This window comes from Falco naumanni, chromosome Z, assembly GCF_017639655.2.
Source record: "Falco naumanni isolate bFalNau1 chromosome Z, bFalNau1.pat, whole genome shotgun sequence".
Lineage (NCBI taxonomy): Eukaryota > Metazoa > Chordata > Aves > Falconiformes > Falconidae > Falco > Falco naumanni.
The window spans coordinates 30,231,111-30,255,050 of record NC_054080.1 but is presented as its reverse complement, the minus strand read 5'-3'; the positions used below and the strand labels follow the sequence as shown (position 1 = coordinate 30,255,050).

General features: G+C 41.5%; 1 protein-coding gene across 2 annotated transcripts in view; it reads right to left on the bottom strand.

Annotated features, from left to right (window-relative positions):
• SHB (SH2 domain containing adaptor protein B) overlaps positions 1–23,940 on the bottom strand; it is an 83,652-nt gene that overhangs the window by 3,547 nt on the left and 56,165 nt on the right. Inside the window, exons 5-6 of one of the 2 annotated variants that reach the window (XM_040580197.1) lie at positions 21,795–21,914; positions 9,455–9,502 (exon numbers count right to left, since the gene is read on the bottom strand). In XM_040580197.1, coding sequence (XP_040436131.1) covers positions 9,455–9,502; positions 21,795–21,914 — 168 coding nt within the window. The remainder of the gene's footprint in view (positions 1–9,454; positions 9,503–21,794; positions 21,915–23,940) is intronic. The other variant, XM_040580198.1, reaches the window with a different exon arrangement.

Sequence of the window (23,940 nt, the reverse complement as noted above, 5' to 3'; positions counted from 1 at the left end):
CAGAAGCGTTCAATGCCTAGATGACCTTCCAGCCTGCATGTATGCTGCCTTTTTGAGGGAAGGCTCATGATTACACAGGGAAGAGTGGCACGGTAACTGCCCTCTCTGCCCCTGACCAAAAGCAACCCATCCAACATAGTGGCACTCCGACAGGTAGCACCCACGCTGCCATGCAGTGCAGTAGGTGGCAGAGGTGACCTTACCTCTTCCCAGCAGTGACCCTTCAGTGTCTGCTGTCTTTAGCATGCCATACAGGTCATTTTAAGAGTGTAAAGTTTAGCCAGGACAAAACAAGAGCACAGGACAGCTCCTACACTCCAAGATGTTAAATAAGGCCTAGAGGATTTTTATCGCTTGCTTGATGTCCCACTCCCAACTATTCTAGCTTCAAACCATTGTTTCTTCCAAGTGTGTCCAGGGGACAAAGACAACAGTGTTAAAATGGGTTGGCCTATGCCAGCGAGGAAACCCAATTTAAGATGACACAGAAAGCTATAGCAGGAAAACACACCATGCCATGTTAAAAGCAACTTCTCTAAAATCTGCAATTTTCTAGTCAGCAGGTGCAGCATTCCCTCCAGAAGTGCTTGTGGCACAGTCAAGCTCATATCTTTCAGATGTATTCAACAACTGTCTGATGAAGTGATCCTTTCTGGTGAGCAGAAACCACTCCAGACGCTGCAATTATAGCTGTACACGCTTAAAAGCTTGCTTTAAATATCAATTTCTTAGCAGAAAAAAATATCTCTTGAATCATAATTGCTCTCTAAATAATTTCCTTTAAACAAAAGTGGCATCTTTAAATACTTCATTATGAGGACAGATGTACTGCTCCCTTTCTTCAGTTTACTACGTATCTACTTTGCTACAAAATGCCTTGAAAGTGTGCAAATAAATTAATGCAATCACAGATGCATGCTAATTTCAGGGGTACAGTAAGAACTGTAGAACAACCTGTCAAATGCACTTTAATGCAGAATGGGCAAGGACACATGCCCTTTTTAAAACAGAAGGAAAATGCTTTTAATGTAAACAAACTGCTACAATCCATGTATTCATGACAGACAGCTGTTGCTTCCCTAAGAAGGACCTATGTAGACACTTAGGTTTGGGTAGTACATAGTCATTAATCTTACAGTATATTATGTCTACTGCTACCAGAATTCCACAAACAAACAAAAAACATCTTCTCTATATCATGACAGGTCAGTGTTTTGGGAGGCCACACTGTTTGTGAAGGTGAGTAAAAAAGAACGTGACCTAGAAGTTGTGGATAGCAGCCTGATAGAATTTAACCAAGCCAAACAAAAAGCTTCTGCCCTTTGGGTCGGAATAAACGAAAGCAGCAGCGCAAGCTGGGGCATAACTGTCCAGAAAAGGAACTATGGTGGACAGGATACAGAACACGACTCAACAGTCTGCCCATAAAGGCTTACTGCAGTCTGGTTTGCGTAGCAGAAGTGTACCAGCTGCTGGAAGAAAGTGACTACTTCCCCTACAGAGCACCAGTGAGGTTGAAACTGTAACTGGCACCCCATAAAAAAGAGAAGCCAACACTGGAGCAAGTCCAGAGCAGGGGCACTAAACATGGTCTGGGTGTGTGGGAGCACATGATGTTCAAGGACAAGCTGAGGGAACTGTGTCTGGAGAAGAAAAGGTGAAATGGAGGGTGTCAGGTTGCAGTCATTCATTGCCTACATGGGAGAGTAACAGAGAAGTCAGAAGTTTCTCAGAGCCAAAAAGCACAAGCTACAACAAAGCGAGTTCCCACTGGACATAGCTAAAACCTTCTTCATGAGAGCAGTGCAGCCCTGGGACCAGGAGATCTCCATCCTCACAAGTTTTCCAAATTTGCCTGTACAAATCTCTCAGCAACCTGATGAGTGTGTCCTGCTTGGAGCAGGGGGTTGGACTAGATACCTCCAGAGGTCTCTTCCCAGCTAAATCTCACTAGAAGGCTATGTATAACCTTTACCCTTTGTATATTTTCAGAAACCACTAAGTAGAGCTTCTAGTTCAACAACAATTTTGATTTGAAAATTTTGTAAAAATCTACTATTAAGGAAAAAAGACCAAAAAGAATCAAAGAAATCTGCGAAATTTCAAGACTCCTAAGTAAAACTTTCCTGACATTGAAAATGTGAGTTCTATGCAATTATTTCACAAGAAAGCACAATAAAATCCACATCCATTTCTAGCTAGGTAAAAAACACTATTAAGGGGAAGATCTGCAAAGGGTACAAGTTTTGACACCTGAGAGGTTCAAGAAAGTGAGAAGACAATCCAATGTGATGGCAGACAATACAAGATGGAGGCTGCATGGCAGATTTCTCACCTCCCACTGTTTGGATTTAGCCTTTGCCAAACAGCTAGCAGGGATGACATCACCTTGCAACCATCTATAGAAAAATCTTGCAGTTAATGGGGACAGGATTGTAGAGAAGCTATTGTCCTGCAGGGAGATCTGTCCTAGTCTGGCACAAACACTGAGAATCCAGCTGTCCTAACCGGGCAGGAGAGCAACTACTGACTCCTGGAAACAGGGAACATGGTACTTTTCTGTGCATTTATGAATTTTAGAATCATAAAGTCTTCCTTTTTAATTTTCTTTTTATTTATTTTATTCTGCCATCTTCAAGTTGCCAGCTCAGAGCTAGGAAAGCAAAATCTGATTGCATGGAGAAAGGACGAAAACACTAGCATAATGGGCTTGCCAGATAAATATGGTGGAGACCATCCCCATCAATAAGCTAAGGCCATGGCCAACTGAGAGGCAGCTCCTTTGGGGTAAGTATCCTGTTCTATTCTATACTATTCACCGCTTTAGCTCCTTTTGGACCAGTGTTCTGGCTTGGCAGTCAGAGCTTCAGACCATTTACTTACAAACAACGGATTGTTTCTGCTGCTGGCTTTTTCCTGCATTGCAAAACAGCTGAAGTATGGCATGAACTAATAGTTCTGTGGTCATGTTGTTTCATGAAAGCACTGTCTCTGGCTCATAGCAATGCTGCGCAAGGCAGCTCCAGCAGACCTTCTTATCAGAAGAATCTTGTCAATTTCTCTTCCTTTGATGACAGGTGTTTGAAAAGCAAGTTGCAACCACAGAGAGCTGCCCAGCAGGTAGTACAACTCATTAATGTATGCAAACTTTAATGCAGTTCACACCAATACTGGATATCACTCTTTACCATAACAAAAATAATTTTTTGATCAAGAAGACTATGAAATACTACTAAGAAAATTGACCCTATAACAAAATCACCCACTCCCAAAACGTAAGATATTTAACAATATATCACATAATTTTGCAGCTGCTGGTGCATACTGCTGGCAGCTAGCATGCACCTCTTAACACCTCTCACTTTTTCTGGCAATCGCTCGTGAATTTTTCATTAAGAATATAGGGTAACACTTATACTAAATCAATTCCTTTCATGATAGCTGACTCAAAGACACTTGCACACAAAACTGATATGATTGGAGGCAGAAGGGTCACTTTCATCTTTCATAAACAGTAGCATGCAATCCAAATAGTTTCCATTTTGAGGACCAAACTTCCATTTCTGTTTCCTGACATTTCTTTCTTATTTCACAGCAATGGGGTGTCACCCCACATCCCTTCTCTTTTGGCAATTTGCATTACAATTTTAAAGGGCCATAGTCCTGCAATGTTATCTTATTAACAAAGCAAACTGACTTGTGGGGTAGAAGGATTAAGATCAATGTATGAAGGACTTCTCCTTGCATTCACTGCATCATCGTTTTATCATCACAGCCCTCTGTGCCATTTGGCTTATTTAGCCATTGAAAGCTGACTGTCTATGATTAACAAACTTGGAGATTTTATTTGCACATAGTTTTTCTATTAAAACCAACTACTAACCAGGATCTTTGTGGAACATCCCAAGTGATTCAACTGTCAACATGAAAACCTGTGAGGGTTATCTTAATTGAGTTACCAATAATCTTCAGTCACCTTCATTCTCAGTTATTTCCTCTGATTATTCAGTGACTTCTCTAACAGCCCCCAGTTAAGCACTAGCTCCCATTTTCTCTTCAAGGCAGTATATTGGAAAACTGGAAGGAAATAAATGGCCAACTAACCTAGCATTTTGACTATTGAAAAGCAGTTATTTCCCACATCCTACTCTTTCATGTCCCGCCTCCTCTGTACCTTCTCCCCTTCAGCAAATGTGGCGTTTCTTCAGCTTTTAGAGATACAGCAGGTCACAACCTAGAGCTCCTTTTTGCAGGTCTTCCCTTCAGTAGTGTTTTGTGGCTGGTTTGAAATGGAGGTAGATTTTATTGTGGTTTCTTGTGAAATAATTCCACAAAATTCACATTCCAGTCTATTTCTTCCTGTGCATTTCTATGGAGTTTTTTGGTTGTCCTAAAAAAAACCCTGAATTACTTTCATTAAGTAAAACCCAGTCTGAAAGGAAAGTCCCCAGAAATGGATTTCAGAGGTCATTTTGTGTAAATTCTGGGAAAGAGTGGAGGTGGCAACTGGAAGCTGTGTGAAATCACCCTTGAAGCTTTGCAATGTCAAGCATGCAAATTTTCTATTCATAAAGAACTGAGAGGAGAGAATGTTCAGTTAATGAACTGATTTTACTGATTGCCAGGTTTTGCAGCCCATAGTTGTCACCATGTTGTTAATGATGGTCTGAGTTCTAATTTCTATCCCAACTACTTCTCTGGATGTCCAGAACTCTACTAATTGTGGATGAAAGCAAAGGTTACGTTTTCAAATACTTTCCTCCTTCCCTCCCTTCCTGCCTCCTTTTAGTTTCAAAAAAATATATTGTGAATCTGTTATCTGCCTTCCTTGTTCCAAGTAAACCAACAGAGCTGACACTAGTTGCAGCTAGAAATATCACACCAGACATTTCTCAACTGCTAGAATGAAGAATAAATTAAGTTGCAAGAAATCACCTCAGCACCTTGAAACCATACTTCCAGGTATATAGGATTTGAAACTGTTCACATCTACACTAAAGATCCTTCTGTGCTGCCTTTCCTTCCCCATTTGTTCTTGAAGTCTATCTTAGTTTCCCCTCTTCTGGTATGCCTGAACTCATAGAGAATCAGTGCCTACCAGTTGTGGGCAAAGGCAGAATGCATCTACACTTATTTAACAGCAGTATTGCTGCTAGACCAATGTCTAGGATTACAGGGACACTGTTCAGAAAGGAACCTGGAAGTCGTACTCCTCCCTCTTCCTCCCTTCCTCTCCTCCAAACCCTTTTGATCTAATGTGCAGAGATTACTGCAGTTTCAGGTAGCAATGAGGAAAAAGCCTCGTGGTTGAACCAGCTGTAAATCAGTTTCTGCTTAGTTAAGCACTGTTGGAGTCTACCTGAACAAGTACAAGCAGAACACATGCCTCATTGAAAGAGCTGAGAAATCGGTATTCCAACAGCAATAACTGTGAGAACCTGCCAGGCCCAAGGTTTTCAAAGAGCAGAACCTAAATGGCAATCCCAAATTCATATATGTGAGCACTAATGAAAGCCATTGAAGAGATGAGACAAACACATTTTGCAAAAGAACATGCTAGGACCTGACCTAAGTCATATGATATAGTTACTATGTGAATCTGAATGTCACTGTGGTTTCTCAAATACAGCTATAATTATTTCCCAAATTTTTGTTCAACTGAGGGAGAATAGTCAAAAAACAGTGCCACTACAGACAACATTCACTCCTTCCTTTCCTACTGCAACCATTCCCATGAGTTTCAGAGTATTCCTAGTTGCTAAATCCTGCATGAAATTACTTTGGAACTCTCAAGGACAGCTGTTTACACAGGATCAATACTTATATCTACTTGATAGTCACACCTTCTTTAAAACGTTTTGCAACACAAGCGTAAAACCAAGTGACTTTGAATTACAGCTTTCCCACACATTTTCCTTCAGTTTTCAAAACCCAATGAGGATGGGAAAGGAATTGTGTGGACAGCTCACCAGACTGTGCTTATTTTGATCTTATGCCTGGAGTGTGATACAGAAATGTTCAAGAAATATTAATTAGATATTAAATTTAATTTTTTTTTCAGAAGATGTTAATAGCTTTGTAACGTAATTCATGTTCCCAATTAGAAAAATTGGCCAAGCCTTTTGAACAGTTTTTTCTGAACGAAGTGCTGTTTTATCAGAACACATTTTCTGCATTCATTCCAATAAAATGTCACTTGGACAAGGAAAAAAAGTAATAACTTTGCAGCAACATCAGAGAAAAAATGTTCTAGCAATGCAGTAAACACTGTTGTGTTGTTTTGTTTTTCCATTCTGAATTGCCTTTCCATTTCCAAGTTTTATTTTATATTATATGCTGTCACTCTGAGCAAAACCTATAATGTTTCATGCCAACATACAGCAACAAAGAAATAAATTAAAATATCTTCTGAAGAAGAAAAATTATCTCCCCTGCCAGATGAGCGATTACTTTGAAAAATCGTTTACTGGAGATATTCAGGGGCTGACCTGTCCACTGCTTCTCCTGTCTCAGCTCTGTGTTTTCAAGCACAGGATACAGAACACTGTCGTTCTACACCTAACAGCCACTATATGCATGGTACAGTACACAGTGTCTCTTCCCCTGCTAGTAAGGGCTAGCAGTGTCCATCTGCCACAGTGTCCAACACACGAATACTGATCCATCGAGCCCAGGCTCTATTCTCTATAACCCGTTCCCATGTGCTGATTTGAACACAGTAGGGGTATTTAGCTTGTTGGAATTCTGTAGAAGTGACAGAATCTTTGCTGTCTGCTAACCGCCAGGCCCTTATCATTACTGTTTAGGCCAGCAGCAGACTAGTAATACATTTGTAAATACTTTTATTCAACTGCTGATTTAGAGACCTATCAAAAATCCTGCTACCTCTTTATAACTACATTGGAAGCAAGGGTTTTTTTTATATATATAACAAGTTACTTTTGAAAAACATACTGCATGTTTTAAATCAGCTAAAAAGTACAAAGTTCAGCATGACCCAAAGCCCCAAACTACCCAAAGTCTATGTTCTCAACTCTGGAAAACAGGACCACTTCTACAGATCAATCCTGCGTTTTCACCATGAGAAAAAAACTTTGCTTGCAGGCCCCTTTGCTATTCCGGGAAAACCTCATGCCAGTTTATGAGTCCACAGGATCAGGTTGTCAGTGGACATCAGCCTCTCTGAATGTGGTTCTGTTCTCCCTTCATGACAATGATTGTGCAGAAATTATCTGACAGAGCAGAAAGGAAAGCCCATTACTGTGCTTACTCACAGTTTGCCCATTTAGCTGACTTGTGAAATAGTCCTGATCTAAAATTAAGAATAGCCACATTTCTCAAAACTAGAATGTGAGTCAGGAAATGAAATGGTGCAGGCATGGTGCACACTGCTGCAAGAAGCCTTGGGAAGGGGAAATCCTGACTGAAATAATTAGCTATTAGAGCCCAACCAGTGGCTGGTCCTCACTGAGCATGACTGAAATGTAATACCCTATACGGAGATGTTGTTCTGTCATTCATTAGGAAGGCACCTCTACGAGCTTCATTGATACACAGTGTTGGAGTCTACCTGACTCCAGTCATTGCGTAATACCTAAACCACACTTATAAGTGAGAGATGGCTCTCTTCTTCACTTTGCACGTCTACTTCCACCGCTTTCACTGGCCTGCTTGCTAGTAAGTAACAGACCTAATATAAGGAGCTTGCAACTAGGTAGTTGCAAGTATGCAAAACCTAGTTGCAACAATGGCAGCCAGAGACTAGGTGCCCTGGTCACAACACAGTTGCCAGGAGTATGGTTGTCTGTTTTTTACCCAGTCGTATGCAATTAAAACTAGATTTAAGGAAAGAGTGGGAGGGTATGAGTAAGTCAAATACCTGCAGCCCTGAAGGAATACAATGTAGGTCTGCTGAAGGAAGTATGAAAGAATGCAGTGCTGTCCCTCAGGCCTTTGGGATCATTTTGTTCTGGGAAGGTAGACCACATTCCTTCCCTCTTCTGCTATGAAGAATTTAACCAATGCCAACAAAGAAGCCCAGCTCTCTGGATCAAAATCCATAGAAAAATGCTTTTTGCCTCAAACATTTGTCATCAACAATAACAATTCCTTTTTTCTAACTGAGATGAGCAACACACGAATCTGTACACCATAAAGACCTTTGATGCCCCCAGAGGTAGTCAATTCACATGCAATTAATTTTCCATGGGTAAGCTATGGTATCTCAAAACAACAGACACTGACATGAGCAACTTAAACTACCCTGATGAATATTTTATCTACAGATGCATTTTTATTTGGTAATGAAGCAATTTTGATGCTTATTTCATACATTTGGAACAGTCATCTTTGGAATTTAAATCAGACAACTCGTGGAAATTTCCCACGTGAGTTAAGCCTGTCTGGCCCTTTATAAAGTCCACAGAACACAGAAAGCTTTCTGCTACTGGAAAAGATGATCTTCAGAGATGTCTCCACTGTGCAATATTCAGTTATATTAAATTAAATTGAGTAAGTGCTACTATCCTTTAACTTTTCAAATACAGGTAATATTGGTGTAGATTCTCATTGCCAGACATTTCTGTGTTTTGGAAATCTAAAGTTAGCTTTTTGTTACTAGAGGAAAGAAAACCATAAACCCAAAAACCAGAGTAAGAGCTTTTTTTTTAAAAACAAACAACCACCCCCCCCCCCAAGTTTGCTACAGGAAGCTAAAGAACAGACTTTCAATCACTGTCAACCTCAATACAGAATCAGGATGTCATTCTTCCTTTTCCTTGGACTCAGAAACTTGTGATATTTAACTGAAGAAAATGCTAGTGAAGGTTCCTGAAAAGCACAAACACACCTGAAAGACAATGCTGCATATGAATGCCTGGAGGATGCACGCAACATTTTGACAGGAATAGATGCTGCAATTTTTGTCCAAATGATATCAAATGATTAATAAAATTGAATGTATTGTTAGTAGTTTGACTTTAAAACAATTAGAACAAATGAGGAGTTAAAGGTTAACTCAAGTCACAAGCAATTTTTAATGCCCTGCTAGATGCTTCATTAAACACCAGCAAGGTCTTTGCTTAAAAAAGGAAAGTACCACCACAAGATGAATGAGCTGACTGGAAGTTTACCACAAGAAGCACTAACTAGGGGAAAGGTAGTTCTGGCAGTTGACTCATTGACCACTGACTCAAGAAATACCCTAGACCCAAAAAGAAGTTGAGACTGAGCATGCAAACTAATTAACATGAGAAGTGAGAGAATTATTTGACAAATAGGAAACTGAGCACTAAGTAATGAAGGAATTATATAACGTGTAAGCAATGAAGACTGATGTCTTTGCTTGCTGAACTGTATAAATAGTGTAAAGTTTCGACAATTGGAGAGCTAGGCATTTGTGGGTGATCACCTAGCTCCCTACTTTGTGCAAACTAGAATAAAGGAATACAAATACCTCAGCTCGATGTGTGAATTGGCGCTGCACACCAGGTAACGAACCCGCCTATGGGATGACACAAGAATGATCTTAGAGACACAGAGCTACACAATGACCAGAGCTTACCTCACCCCACAAAGGAATTCCACATCCCACTGACCTGCAAATCAACTCTTTCTCTTTTCTATGACTAAGTAGAATCTTTTTGGCTAAACAACAACAATAATAAAGAAAACACAGGGTCATCTATCAAACAATGCAAACACAGATGACAAGTAACTCCTTAGATTTCAGTATTGACCAGTTAGATATCAGAACCCTAGCTTTAATGAACAAAAATGGAAAAAGGTGGTGCTTCTACACATTAAAAGAAGTGTCTTTTGCTCTTGTAGCACTTGGTTAGGCTTGGAACTGCGTTTTAGAAAAGTCCGTTTCAGCTGTCTAATTTTGTCCAGTTGTAGCCAGCATTCTGTCAGTCCCTTGATAACCTATTTCTACAAGGCAACTTCTTTTTAAAACTAAATTAAATATCTCTCTTTTTACTCCTTTATGTGATTGATTTATGCAGTTACACAGCAAACACCGTTTTATTATTTATCCCAACGTGCCAACGATTTTTGCACATTTTACAGCAGGAGAGCTAGTTGTACAACGCCAGAAATTCAGTACTGGAGTTCACTGCCTTTTTCCAGTCTACCCTCATATATATAAACATACAAATAATTCACTCTCATGGCAGTTTGCTCTCAATACAGATTAAAGAATTTGCCAGCAGATGACAAATTACTGTCATGTGCTCCACAAAACAAGAGGGCATAGCGAATTCATTCCTGTGTATGTGTGTGGATTTGTGCAAATTTAACTGTTCCACAGTATTTCCCCTAGATGTTCTTTCTCCCTCACAGATATGTCAACATGTGTGCCCCTTTATTTCGTGTAGTCACTGATGCGAGTATATAGACATTCTGTTTGCCTCTTACCTATCCCTATCACAGGCTGAGATATATCTGCTGACTATCCCATTTGCTATAAAAGCCAGCTGAAGACCATCTTTTCAAATTTTGTAGATCATGGATTTAAAAGATCATATTGGTTCTATCCCTGTTGCTCATCCACTGCCTGATCCCAGGGAGTTCATCACATCTCTGCCCTCATCCTCCTGCTCATACAACATATCTGTGCCACGTCTGGCTTCTGGAGCTTTCTTGTGCCTGCCCACATACTAGATAGTAAACTTGCAAAAGTATCAGTCCAAGGATACAACAGAAACAGCATGCTTCATGAGTTATTGGGGGAGGGTGAAAGAGCAGATCCAACCCCTGAAAAAACCCACCAGACTAGGGGTTTGTACTCACAAATTTTCCCACCAGTGAGTTTAGCATGTCCCCTGCTCACAGATTGCTGTGAAAAGCCCATATACTGCACAAAACACTGCAAAAGCAACACAGCTGCTGTTATTAAACACAGCTTCTCAGGCCTGCCACATCTGTACCAGCTAAACCCATGTAAAAAAGGAAAAAACCTACAGCCAGGATGCTTAGTCTAGTGGGAGGATACAGGCTACAGCCACCTGAGTGCTTTTCAAAAAAAATAAATCTGTTTAATGCAGAACACATTAACAAATGAAAGGTGACTGCAGCATTTCAATAAGGCTTCTGCAGCCAGTCATGATTTTCAATCGATGCATCTAAATAGTGAAACAATCTCTGCTCAAATTTATTACTCTTAACAGCAAGACATCATGGTTGATTAGATAACCAAGAACAAATTCTATAATCACTTTAGGACTGTAGTTCAGTAGACTGTCAGAGCACCAGACTGGATGGCTTGTCACAGTAACCTCATAGCTTCATCTTCATCAGCACTCTCCCATGTTAGAAGTACAATCACAGCAGAGATTGACACCCATTGCTTCAGGTTACTGCCTGAATTACCATTTCAACATAGCTGAATTGAGAAACAGGCCTTAGGGGGGCACCCAGAAGCAGCTCTAAAGTTCCTGAAGAAAATAGCTAATGAAGCTGGACTCTGGGAGATGCAAATCTAATGTATATCCTAGTTGTCCTGTTGTAACCAGTTTGGCTGGTGAACATTTGCCTTACACCAACAGATTTCACTTGGTTTACTGTGCTCAGCTCTCTTCTCTCATACATCTGAGTGCTTCCAGCCTCTCATGTGGAGGGTCCTAGTTTAAGACAATCCACCTGCTTTTACAAGTTTGACAACATTCTTTTTTGGTGGAGCTGGTTTACACATAACCAATTTATTAAATAAGGCCTTAAGGTCTCATTCAGTCTGCCATGAGACCACATAGCTGATAAAGGACTTCATTCTCTACCCGGGCAATTCCCCTATCTAATGAGCAGGGGTAACGTTATTAGGAACAACATAGGAAGAAAAGCAGAAAATCATAAGGAGATTTCAGAGGTGGGGAAGCTGAGAGATGTTATGGTTGAAATCCAGTAAATACTTCTGTTTCAGTTGTTCTTAGGAAGCCTCTGTTCTCTCTCTTGCTTCTGGCAAGGAATGCAGCCAAGGATGTGCTCTTGTGAATCACAGATGACTTAGCATTTGAACAGACACATCAACTCCAGAACACACAACAGTAGCAGTGGCACCAAACCCCAGCCCCCTCCATTTTGTTCCAACAAGCCCAAAGAAAGAGCTATGTGCTTTAATGGAAATCAAACAGAACACAAGTTTGACCCACGCAAAGGGTTTTAGAACAATCTTGCTACATAAGTCTTTCACAGTCTGTGCAACAGCCCATGGGGAACCGATTGCCTCTGTTTTCCATTGCACTAGCAGATCTCCTGGTACTGACTGAAAACACCAAGCATGCAGATGCAAGGGAAAGACAGGCTTCAAGTAGAGAGGGACCTAGAAATACCTAAGGATAGTAGCCCTTCAGTTCTGTGAGACAATAAAAGCCCCTGCTGCTCTGGTGCCTCTCCAGACTACTTAAGATCTGCGGTGTGGCACACAGTTGTTTCTAGCTGGGTAGTGTGGAGAGCCAAGGATAGGCATGCGTGGGTCTGATATCATTTAAAATGAATTAGGCTGCACAGCACTATCTAGAGACCTTTAGTATTCCATGGGATAACAGGCAGCCTTGAGGCATTAATGAGATCATTCTAGCATGTCAATTCACAAGGTCAGAGCTCAGTCACAGCCTGCCTGTGTTAAGTCATGCTATATGGTTGTTGAATCAATGCACTGAAGAGGTGGGATTAAATGATGAGATGAAGGCATAAAGGAAGTGTCCGAATATACAAAGCCTGCTGGGGTGACTGAGAGGGTAGCCATGGCTACCTTTACTGGCTAAGTACCTGTTATGCCCGTGGACTTAGCAGCAAGGCAAACTCAGATTCACTGATCCATTTGGGGTGACAGAGCTATAGCTAGCAATATAGGTCCCAGTCCTTCCTGCAAAACATACCAACATGGGGCCGGCAATCAGGACACCCCTTAATTTCCAACATAACGAAAATGCACTGACAAGAAGAGAGAATAAACAGTAAGGTGTGGAAAGTAACATGTTAACCAGCAAGCAGCTTATGCAGGGGGAAAAAAAAAATCAAGTTACTATAATTGTACTGGAAGTATGGACAGTCACACAGTTTTTGGGAAACGAGCAGTATACGTCTAGTCAAAAGGCTTCTGAGAAGCAGATATCAAACACCTGGCAGCCACTCAAACAGGACACAAGGACTAGAACAGAACCATGACATGTGGGGCTTGAGACTGTTGTCTATTATCACCAGCTTCAATCTGCATAGCAATGAATTTGGTGAAATCATGACAAGAAACAGTTAAAACTATAGTCAGCTTCAAAGCCAGTAGTTGCCTATTAGCATGTGTCCGCACTCCCTAACAAGAGGGTCACAGAGTGCTTCCTGAGATGTCATTACATTGAAACACAGGCCATAGAGTGTGTGCTAAGCAGAGACGCTGTACAGATAATATCAGAGCAGGACATATGACAAGGACCTAGGGCAAGTTTCAGAAGAAGCAAGAAGCAGAGTCCAACCAGCATGGATATTCAGGAATTAGTTGCAGAGAAGGGCTGCTCATTTTTTCCACTGTAGCATCTATCAACTCCAGAGCTAAGATTCAAGAACTGTATCCTAATGCAGTTATTGTAGGTTAATGAAACAACTGACTAGGTTGCAAGTTTGTAACAATTACATGTGGCTGGTCAGACTTAATTTTGTGCTACAACTTTACTAACAAGCATCCCCGCTAAGTACCATGTGTCTTAGTAGTGTGCGACCAGATACTCCACTGCCAGTGCTTTTTATTTTACACATCATAAATGCACCAGTAAAATAAAACAGAAATTTGATGGTGAAAGGTTCTGTTCTGAACATTATTTGACTATGCACATTCAACAACCTTCAAAAACCTTCATCTTTTGTAGGTATCTGACACCTTACAGAAGGCCTCACGTACCCCCAGGCCTGCCTGTTAAAGGAAAAGTGGGCAAAGCCTGTTTTTATACCATCCTACAATGTCAGTCCTGATGGATTGGTACAGTAACATGTCAGGCTCTGTGCAGCAGATGTAGGACAAGCACACTATTACAAAGAGTCTCTTCCTCAGTGTCATCAAAAACACTGCAATGAGGCACCTATATACAACTCCAACCATGCTCTTACTAGCAGCCCAATGCCTGCAGCTCTTTGATTATTTTTTTAGAAGTGAAGTCTAGTTGCATACCCTTCTCACACCCTAGGTATCATAATGAAAATTAACTGCCTGCCAGTGACATCAGTAAGTCTACAACTGAATGTTTCAGGGACATTTTTCTGTAAACAGAAGTAATTTTACTTTCGCAGTGGGATCACCACCATGATCTATGCTGTATACATCCTCACTAAGATATGAGGAGGGGATGGCTGGTTGCTGTTGTGTCTATGGTTAATGCTGCCAACTACCCCAGCACACCTTGTTTGAGCACTTCTATACAAACTATAAATCTTTTCTGGTGAAAATGGGAGGTGAAACAGTGTGTCTTATATAAATGTCACCAAAGATGAAGCACTGGGTAGAGTACAAAGCTGCCTGTAGACTTAGCTTATTCACTGAAGTCAAACTATGAAAGAACACAGAGGCTTGAAATCTCTCAGGGGAAAACATAGGACTGCTTAAATTAGAAACTCGTTGAGACACAAAGTACTTCGAGAACAGAATAAAAAATTACAGAATAGTTTGGGTTGGAAGGGATCTTTAAAGATCATCTAGTGAAACCCCTCTGCAATGAGCAGTTATCGACTAGATCAGGTTTCTCAGAGTCCCATCCACCTTGTTATTGAACATTTTTAGGGACGGAGCATCTACCATAACTCTGGGTAACCTGTTCCCATGCTTCACCACCCTCATAAAAAAATGTCTTCCTTATATCTAATCTGAATCTCCTCCCTTCTAGTTTAAAACCATTACCCCTTGTCCTATTGGCAACAAGCCCCATTAAAAAGTCTGCCCCCACCATACTTATAAGCGCCCTTATTTAAAGTACTGAAAGGCCATAATAAGGTCCCCCTGGAGCCCTCTCTTCTCCAGGCTGAACAACTCCAACTCTCTCAGCCTCTCCTCACAGTAAAGGTGTTCCACCCCTCTGCTCAATTTTGTGGCCCTTCGTCTGGATCCACACCAACAAGTCCATGCCTTTCCTGTACTGAGAATTTCAGAGCTGGACGCAATACTCCAGGTGAATTCTCATGAGAGCAGAGCAGAGGGGCAGAATCACCTCCCTTGACCTGCTGGCCACGCTTCTTACGCAGCCCAGGATATGGTTGGCTTTCTGGGCTACGAGTGCACATTGCTGGCTCCTGTCCAGCTTTTCATCCGCCATTTCTTCTCCACAGAGCTGCTCCCTATCCTTTTATCCCCCAGCCTGTATTGATACTGGGAGTTGCCTTGACGCAGGTGCAGGACCTTGCACTTGGCTTTGTTGAACCTCAGGAGGTTCATATGGGTCCACTTCCTGAACTTGTCCACATCCCTCAAAGGCATTGCAACCCTCAGGCATGTCAACTGCACTACTCAGCTTGGTGTCATCTGCAAACCTTGCTGAGTGTGCACTCGATCCCATGGTCTACAGCACTGATGAAGATGTTAAATAGTACTGGTCCCAAAATAAACCCCTAAGAGACACCACTCATCACAGATCTTGATCTGGACAATGAGCTGTTGACCACTGCTCTCTGAAGGCAACCAGCCAGCCAATTCCTTATCCACCAAACAGCCCATCTATCAAATTCATGTCTCATCAGTTTAGAAGGAAGGCTGTTATGGGGGACCACATCAAAGACCTTACAGAAGTCCAGATAGATTACATCAGTATCTCCTCTTATCCACTTACGTCATTCCGTTGAAGAAGGCCACCAGATTGGTCAGGTAAGACTTGCTCTTGGTGAAGCCATGCTGGCTGTCTTGAATTACCTCCCTGTCCTAAGTGTGCCGAGCATAGTTTCTAGGAAGATCTGTTCTATGGCCTTCCCAAGCACAGAGGTAAGGCTGATAGGTTGGTAGTTCTCAGGGTCCTCTTATCTATTCTTTTTAAAAATGGGTGCAATGTTTCCCTTTTTCCAGTTACAGAGACTTCGCCTGACTGCCATGACTTTTCAAATACTATGGGCAGTGGCTCTGCAACTACATCAGCCAATTCCCTCAGGACTCTAAGATGCACCTCATCAGTCCCATAGACGTACGTAAGTTCAGGTTCCTCAGGTGGTCATGAACCTGACCTTCTCTTACAGTGGGAGCAATTTTGCTCCCCTAGCCACTGCCTTGAGGTCCATTCACTCCAGAGGTATAGAAAGAAAGTTGCCAGTGAAGACGGAGCCAAAAAATATTACTGAGAGTATCTCAGCTTTCTTTTTGTCCATTGTTAACAGTTTGCCAATTGTATTCATTGAAGAGTATGCTTTTTTTGACCTTCCTTTTCTGGTTGGCATACCTATACAAGCTATTATTATTATTATTATTTGCATCCTTTGCCAAGTTCAGCTCCAGTGGCACCTTGGCCTTCCTGACTCCATCCCTACACAACCAGGCAGTTTCTCTATACTGTTCCCAGGATACTTGCCCCTGCTTCCACTGCCTTTGTATTTCCTTCTTGCCCTTTAGTTTGACCAGTAGGTCTTGACTCAGCCATGCCAGCCTCTTGCCTTCTTTTCCTAATTTCTTACACCTGGGGATTGAGAGCTCTTGTGCTATGTGGAAAGTATCCATAAATATCTGTCAGCACCATTGCGCTCCCTTGTCCCTAAGGGCAGTTTCACAGGGGGTTATACTGACTAAGTCATTGAACAGCTGGAATTTTGCTTTCCTGGTTCAGGGTCCTGACTTTACTCTTTGCCTGACCCATATCCCCCAGGACTGCAGGCTCCACCAATACACAACCTTTGTAGCCCAGGCTGCCTCCAAACTTGATGTCTGATTAGCTCACTTGCATTGGTGACCATCAGGTCCAGTGTCACATCCCCTCTAGTAGAGCTGTCTATTACCTGGCTTAAGAAGTTATCCTCAATGCACTCCAGGAGTCTCCTGGACTGCCTACAGCTCACCGTGATACTTTTCCACATGATGTTGGGGTGGTTAAAGTCCCCCAGCAGGATGAGAGCCTGCATGCATGATGTCTCCTGCAGCTGGAGTATGAAGGCTTTGTCAATAGGCTCCCTTTGACTGGGTGGCCTATTGTAAATACCAACCACAAGGTTCCTTTTGTTGCCTCCATTTCTAATTCTTACCCATAAGCTTTCAGACTGCTCATGGCTGTTCTTCAAACAGGTCTTCACAATCTATCTATTTCTTGATCCAGAGGGCAACCCTTTTATCCCTCCTTCCTTCCTGTCCCTTCTGAACAGCCTGTAGCTATTGATAGCCACACGCCAGTCATGGGATTCATCCCACTGAGTTTCAGTAATGGCAACTAGGTCATAGCTTTTCAGTAGCACAGTGGCTTCCAATTCCTCCTGTTAGTTGCCCATGTTGCATGCATTGGTGTAGAGGCACTTCAGCTGAGCTGGCAGCCATGTCACCTTCCTAAAGGGAATACACTTTAATTCCTTTGAGGTATTTCACCAGTGTTCCCCTACCGGCTCCTGTTACCTCAGGAAACCCTGGTTCATCTCCATAAGACTTCAAGTGTGCTCCAGGGTACCCAGCATGTCTCGGAGCAACAGGGTGAGGGCCCTCACTAGCACCCCGTCCCTCTAACCTTCGCATGTCATCTTACAGACTGTCACAGGCAAGCTTTATATTATCCCCCTCCCCCTTCAAGTCTAGTTTAAAGCTCTATCAATAAGCGCCACTAGCTCATGAGCAAAAACCCTCTTCCCCCTTTGAGAAATGTGAATCCCACACAATGCCAGTAGGTCGAGTGCTGGTAGACCATCCCATCGTCAAAAACACTGATATCGTGGTGGTGATGTATTAATACTCTGGCTCTGTCTGTTTCTTTCAATGTCGCTGCCCGCAACTGGAAGGATAGAGGAAAAATACCTGTGCTACAGATTCACTTAACCATCCATTCCAAGGCCTTGAAGTCTCTTTTGATTGCCCTTGGACTACACATTGCAGGTTCATTGTCACCCACATGGAAAAGCAATCATGGGTAATAGTCCAAGGGTCATACCAGGCTAGGAAGTTTCCTAGCGATGTCCTTAAGCTGGCCCCACAGAGGCAGAAGACTTCACTAAGAGGCAGGTCTGCCTGGCACATTGGACTCTCTGTTCCCCTCAGAAGCAAGTCACCTACAACTATACCCCATATTCTCTTCCTCATTGAGGTGGTCATGACATGGGTGGACGTAGGCCTTTCTGACCTTGACAACATTTCTTGTGTAGATGGACCATCATTTATATCACCCATTGACTGACCTTCCACATACAGAGCTTCATACCTGTTGTACAGAGGCACTTGGGAAGGCAAGGTAGGCAAGGAGGGGGCTGGCCTGCCACCCTGGATGTGGGCTTGCCTCCATCCAGTCCTTTCCTTTTAGCTACTGCCTTTCGCCTGGCAAGGGGAGATACAAGATCCCCTCCCTTGATCTTGTTTTTTTTTAATGGTGGTTGTTTCTGCATCAGGAAGGGCAGACTGTGGTTCCACCAGCCTATTTCTTTCTCAAACTCCCAATGCTCTTTAACCTTTCTACTTCCTCACATCATTCTGCCACCAGGCTGAACAGATTGTCTACTTGGTGATATCTCACACTGCTGTTCTCACTGCTACCATCCATTACTAGTGAAAGGCTCTGGCATGCCTTGCACTCACATTTCAACAAAAGATGAAGGAAGCAGGAGAATTCTATAAGTCAAATAGTAACAGGGATGTAAGATTGCATGGTAATGAAATGAATGGATTTCTGGCTGACCTTAAGGTAAACTGGTACAAAATAACCTCATCACAGGCTGATGTGATGCCTCTAGGCAAGTGAATCAGCAGACAAAATAGTATCCCATGTTTGGTACTTTGAAGGGCTAGCTTCTCACAGCTAAAAGTAGTCATAAACCAGGTTGTGAGGAAATCTTCTGTCCAAAGATTATGAGTGAAACCTGAGAACTGTCCGAGAACTTAACTTTTTGAGCTTAAGGAACAAGATCTCCACAATTACCAAAACTCTTCAAAATCTTTGATTGGAAAACCATCTTAATTAAGGAAAGGATTAGAAAACAACAGTGAATTATAAATTCAATGTCCTAAATAGGGGGAGAAGGGGAAAGAGAGCCTTATGGCAGTGAGCAAAAATCAGATGTGAACAGCAACATCAAACATAACGTTGTCAGTAGTTTGCAGATGGTAATGGTCAGTGAGATGGCACATAAACAGAAGCAGGTTTATAGCAAAGGAAGTGTGGTTAAATGACATGACTCTTTACTCAGCTAAATATTTTTGAGAGAAAACAGTGATTGCATTTGCAGGATGTCAGGAGACCTGCTGGAAAAAGAGGAAACTGATCACCAGCTAATAGACAGGACGTGAATTCTAACTACAGTACCATGGGCTTAAGAGGATTATGTGTGCTTTGAAGGGGCCATAGGAGAACTGTCATCACCACAGGGAGGTGGTATACAGAATTAGACTGCGTCCAGAGGCTAGAGTCAGCACTAATTTTGATAAATGTATGGCAGAAGAACTGAAGAGTAGTGGAAGAATGTTAGGCTCCAAAAGCCAGAGATTGATGGAGGTCAGTCATTTAGTTATCTTAACATAGAAGATGTCATGGAGAGACTTAAAATAAGTACCACCAAGAAATCTGGTTTAGAAAACTTTGGAATACAACATACAAAGACACTACAACATTCAAAAGGACATTAAGGGCCTGCATCCAGACGTCCAAAATTGCAAAATAAAAATTTAATTGTTACCTTCTCCTCTTGAAATTGTGCTCTGGTTGAATAACAAAAATCACTGTGCTGATGCAAGAACTAAGTGAAATATTTAAAAAAAAAAAAGTCTTATTCCAAAACTTGCAAGAATTTTACAGAAAATTTAAGCCTACACATCTCTGAAGCATGTGCTATTAATGCTCCAGTGTTTGAAAATAGTTAGAGGATTACTGTATCAGAGAATACACAGATCAAATGGCAGAAGGGACAACAGGAGCTGAACAGCATTTCTAAAGTGGGTGTGTTCCAGCTCACGGCAGACAGACCTCTGTATTATACAGACATCCCAACAATGGCAGCAAAGGAATCAAGATCTAAAAAACAGGCCTGCAAAATATTTTTCTTAAGCCCAAGAAGAGAATCTTAAAACTAGGTTAACAGATGCACTTCTTGTCAGCCCAAGGTGGGGATATAAAACCAGTCTGAAATTTACTCTTTAGACCATCAGGCTAAACCAGGGTACAGTAGATGTGGTCCTTCATTTCTAATGAACTAACAGATGTAAAAAGGGTCAGGTTTGGTGCTGTCTGTGAAAGCGTTACCTTGTCATAATCAAATATCACCATCATCCCAGAAGTAAAAGTGTCTCCAGAACAGGCTTATGAAGAAACCATGTAAAAGCCAGACTGGCAGGGGTACCGCTAGTAAAAAAGGCAGGTGGGCCTGGGTCCCAGACCTACTTGGAAGGGTAGGTTCCACATCAGACCCTATCTTGTAGGGAGGAGAAAAAGAAACAATTCTTTCTGCACTTGTACAGCCTATACCAAGGTCAAGAGGCTTCTTGTTTTTCTGCACGGAAAACCTGGAAACTCCTCCTGGAAATACAAGTGAGCTTATGTCCCTGGCTGTGGGGTCTGAGGGTTAGACTAAGTGATCTTTAAAGGTCCCTTCCAACCTAAACCATTCTATGATGCTGTTCTATGGTATGTTGAAGTCAACATCTGTAACATAACCTGATCAGCCTAAGGTAGGTGAGGCAAGTGCAAAGCAGCACTAAGACTGGAACAATGCCCATTTCTTAATTCTGTAGATATTTTATTCTTGACTCTAGGCTTTTTACTTTCAAGAATTGGGGCAATACTGTTGTAGGTTAAACGTGGAAGAATGGCAAGGAGATAGGCAATGGACATCAGTACAGCTATAACCCAGATTCCTTGTAACGAAGCCTTCTGTGCTTTGTTAAGGCAATAGGGGTCATTATTCTACATCACAATAGATTGTTACTTATGTCGTCCTTGGTTAAGTCTTCCCAAATATGTTATGTATCAAGCAGTCTCCCACAGCTAGCCATGCTCTTTTCATGTAATCACTTGCAAGAATGATTAGGTAATTATAACGTTTAATGTTCATGTGCAAACTCATGTAAATGCTTCAAAAACTCCCACCCATTATTCTGTTCTAACTGTTTGTCTGTGGTGCCAAGGACCTCCCTGCTTGCTGCTTACCTCACTCAGGAAACTACTGGGGAATCCCCACTGGGACGATGAGGTAATAAACACTTCTGGCCATCTTCATGCATATTTTATTTGTGTATCTCACCCTGCATGAGTCTGGACTGGCGTCATTGGCAGAGGCCAGCCTGGTGGTGCCACTGCCTGGACCAAACATCTGTGTGGCTCTACTACAGTAAACACATGTTATGAAGCAAAAGGAATAAGATCCACAATACAATTACTTAACCTGAGGCAGAAGCATTTCAAATCAGAACCAGAAAAAAAATAAAACCAAGTTTGTTTAGTTAAATAGGCACCAAATGAAGACAAAAAATCTCTCAACATCCCCCAACTGCAAGGTCCTAATTCAGTGACTGTCACTATACACCATGCAGACCGACAGTCTCAAACTCTCTGGGTGCCCTCCTGAGCTGAACCAGTGCAGCAATAGACTGGAACATTTTCTCTTCTTGCACCAGAGAAGTTATGGCTTATAAGTTACATTATTGTGTTTTACTGACAAATACTTACTTCAGTGAAAGAGAATAGTCATGCTTGCTTGTTTGACTATTTCTTACAAGGTAGCTACACTCTTTACATAAACGTAACAGGTTTTCTGCATCTGTCCGACTGATTGCTCCATGATACCATCTAGGAAAAAGCAGAAAGATTAATACACACATATATGGCAACTCATACTCCTTTCACTACTTCACTTCTTTAAGGTATGAATAATGATTAATATCACATAGATATCTTGAAGATTGAACATATTACAGACAAAAAGCACAGTGCTTGCATTATCTGAAGTTAACTTTACAGTTTGTGGAGGCCTGTAGTTTCTGTCAGCTGAAGGAAAAAACTTAGATCAGGAGAGCATGCAACATGATTAGTGTACATATTTATGAAAGAAATTCCCACTCAGAGCAACACTTTATAATCTCTACTTTTCAAGCAGTAGATATACAATATACACATTTACTGTTTCATTCCTGTGATATATCAGTATTTCGACTGATACACAAAAGAACAAAAAGAAAATAACATATGAAGAATATGAACAGTTAATAGTGGAAATTATTTGCTAAAATAAATATTTGGAAAAAGAGAAAAGTGATAAAGTGTGAAATCTCTAACAAAGACACTTGTTCTAAACACAGCTGTGACAACTCAGAACACTTTTAAGTAAATCTCTGGTGATCTCTGAAGTGGGTGTGACCAGCGAAGAAAGGAAATGGAGAGAGGAGAGGTAGGTCCTTCACTAAACCGAGGACTGCAAACAAAGAACCTTCTCAGTGCATGCTGCTCTATATCTGCACTTTCCCCAAGTTTCCTGAGCAATGTAATATGCTTGACCCTGCACTGGATCAACTGCATCTCTGAGGAAGATTTCTCCCTTCCTGAAATTGCCAGATGCACTCTGAAGCATGATGAGACAAAAACCACTCCTGCCTAAGCAGGATCACACATACATCAGAAGTGCTCTCTGTATGGACCACAACTGTCTGACCAGGAATGGTCACTGGCCTTGTGCAAAAAAGTTTTGTTCTATTTGTTCTGATTTTATTTCTCTACTGAACTTACTCTAAGGGAGATGTTCCAACTAAAAGGTAAGCGAATAAAGACCAGACAGATCTCTTTGACAGATGTCATGCTCTTAACTACCTTGTGCTGATGTCAACACCACCGTCAAATCAGATGAATGTGCTAAACAAAAGCTGGTGTTCAATTTAAAAGTTCATTATATGCCTGGTTATAATCAAAGTCTGCATTAGAGAAAGCTAAAAAGAGGGTTATACTATTATAGATTATAGACAGATAGAAAGGGAGGCACTGACAACTCCATCATTTCACAAATAAAATTGAGGCACAGATGTGAATGTTTTCAGGCAGTGTTCTCCCTATCTCCCATTAGAAATTTACAGCTAAAGGATATTTCTCAACATGGAATTAAAGACTAGCTTGTCTTCTAAGTGTAAAGGAAGAATATTAACACTAGGTATAAATCAGAAAACTGATTTGGAAGAGTCTAGAAATTACTCAGCTTGATTTTTTTTCTTTTCTCCCCAAAGAGTCAAATAAAACAAACAAAAAAAGAGCAACCTATGTAAACCCAAGGAGATCCCTCTAAATATCAGAATCCAGGGTAATTTTTTCATATGTTACTCAGATCTGGTGTTCCCCAGTTGGCAGAGAGGTTCACGGGAAAAGAACGTTGGGCTGGTTTCAGGAAGAAAAACCTGCTTTTAAGAGTTGGAAGAAAACCAGCAAAGCATGAAGACAACCGCTGATGGGAGAACATCTGATTCAGAAGTGATGCCTGAGAGCTGTTTTGGCTACAGTTGCAAGTTAACATCAGTATCCAGAAGTGTAATTGCTAGAGAATCATATACTCATGTAAATGGGACACTCAGATTGCTCCTGTTCCAGCTTATTAGAGAGATAAGCTTAGTGCTATAATCAGCGTAAAGTTCCCAACTAATTTGTTGTTTCAACTACATTGGGTCTGTGTGCCCTGGCTGTGTCTATTTTTTAAATGTCAGCATATAGGTATTTGTGCAGAAAGGTTGAATATTCAAATGTCAATGACATGATCACAAAATAGCAAAATGACAACTTGTGAAAGACACCAATGAAAAAATATGGGACTTGAAATCCTGAAGACATGCATACCTTC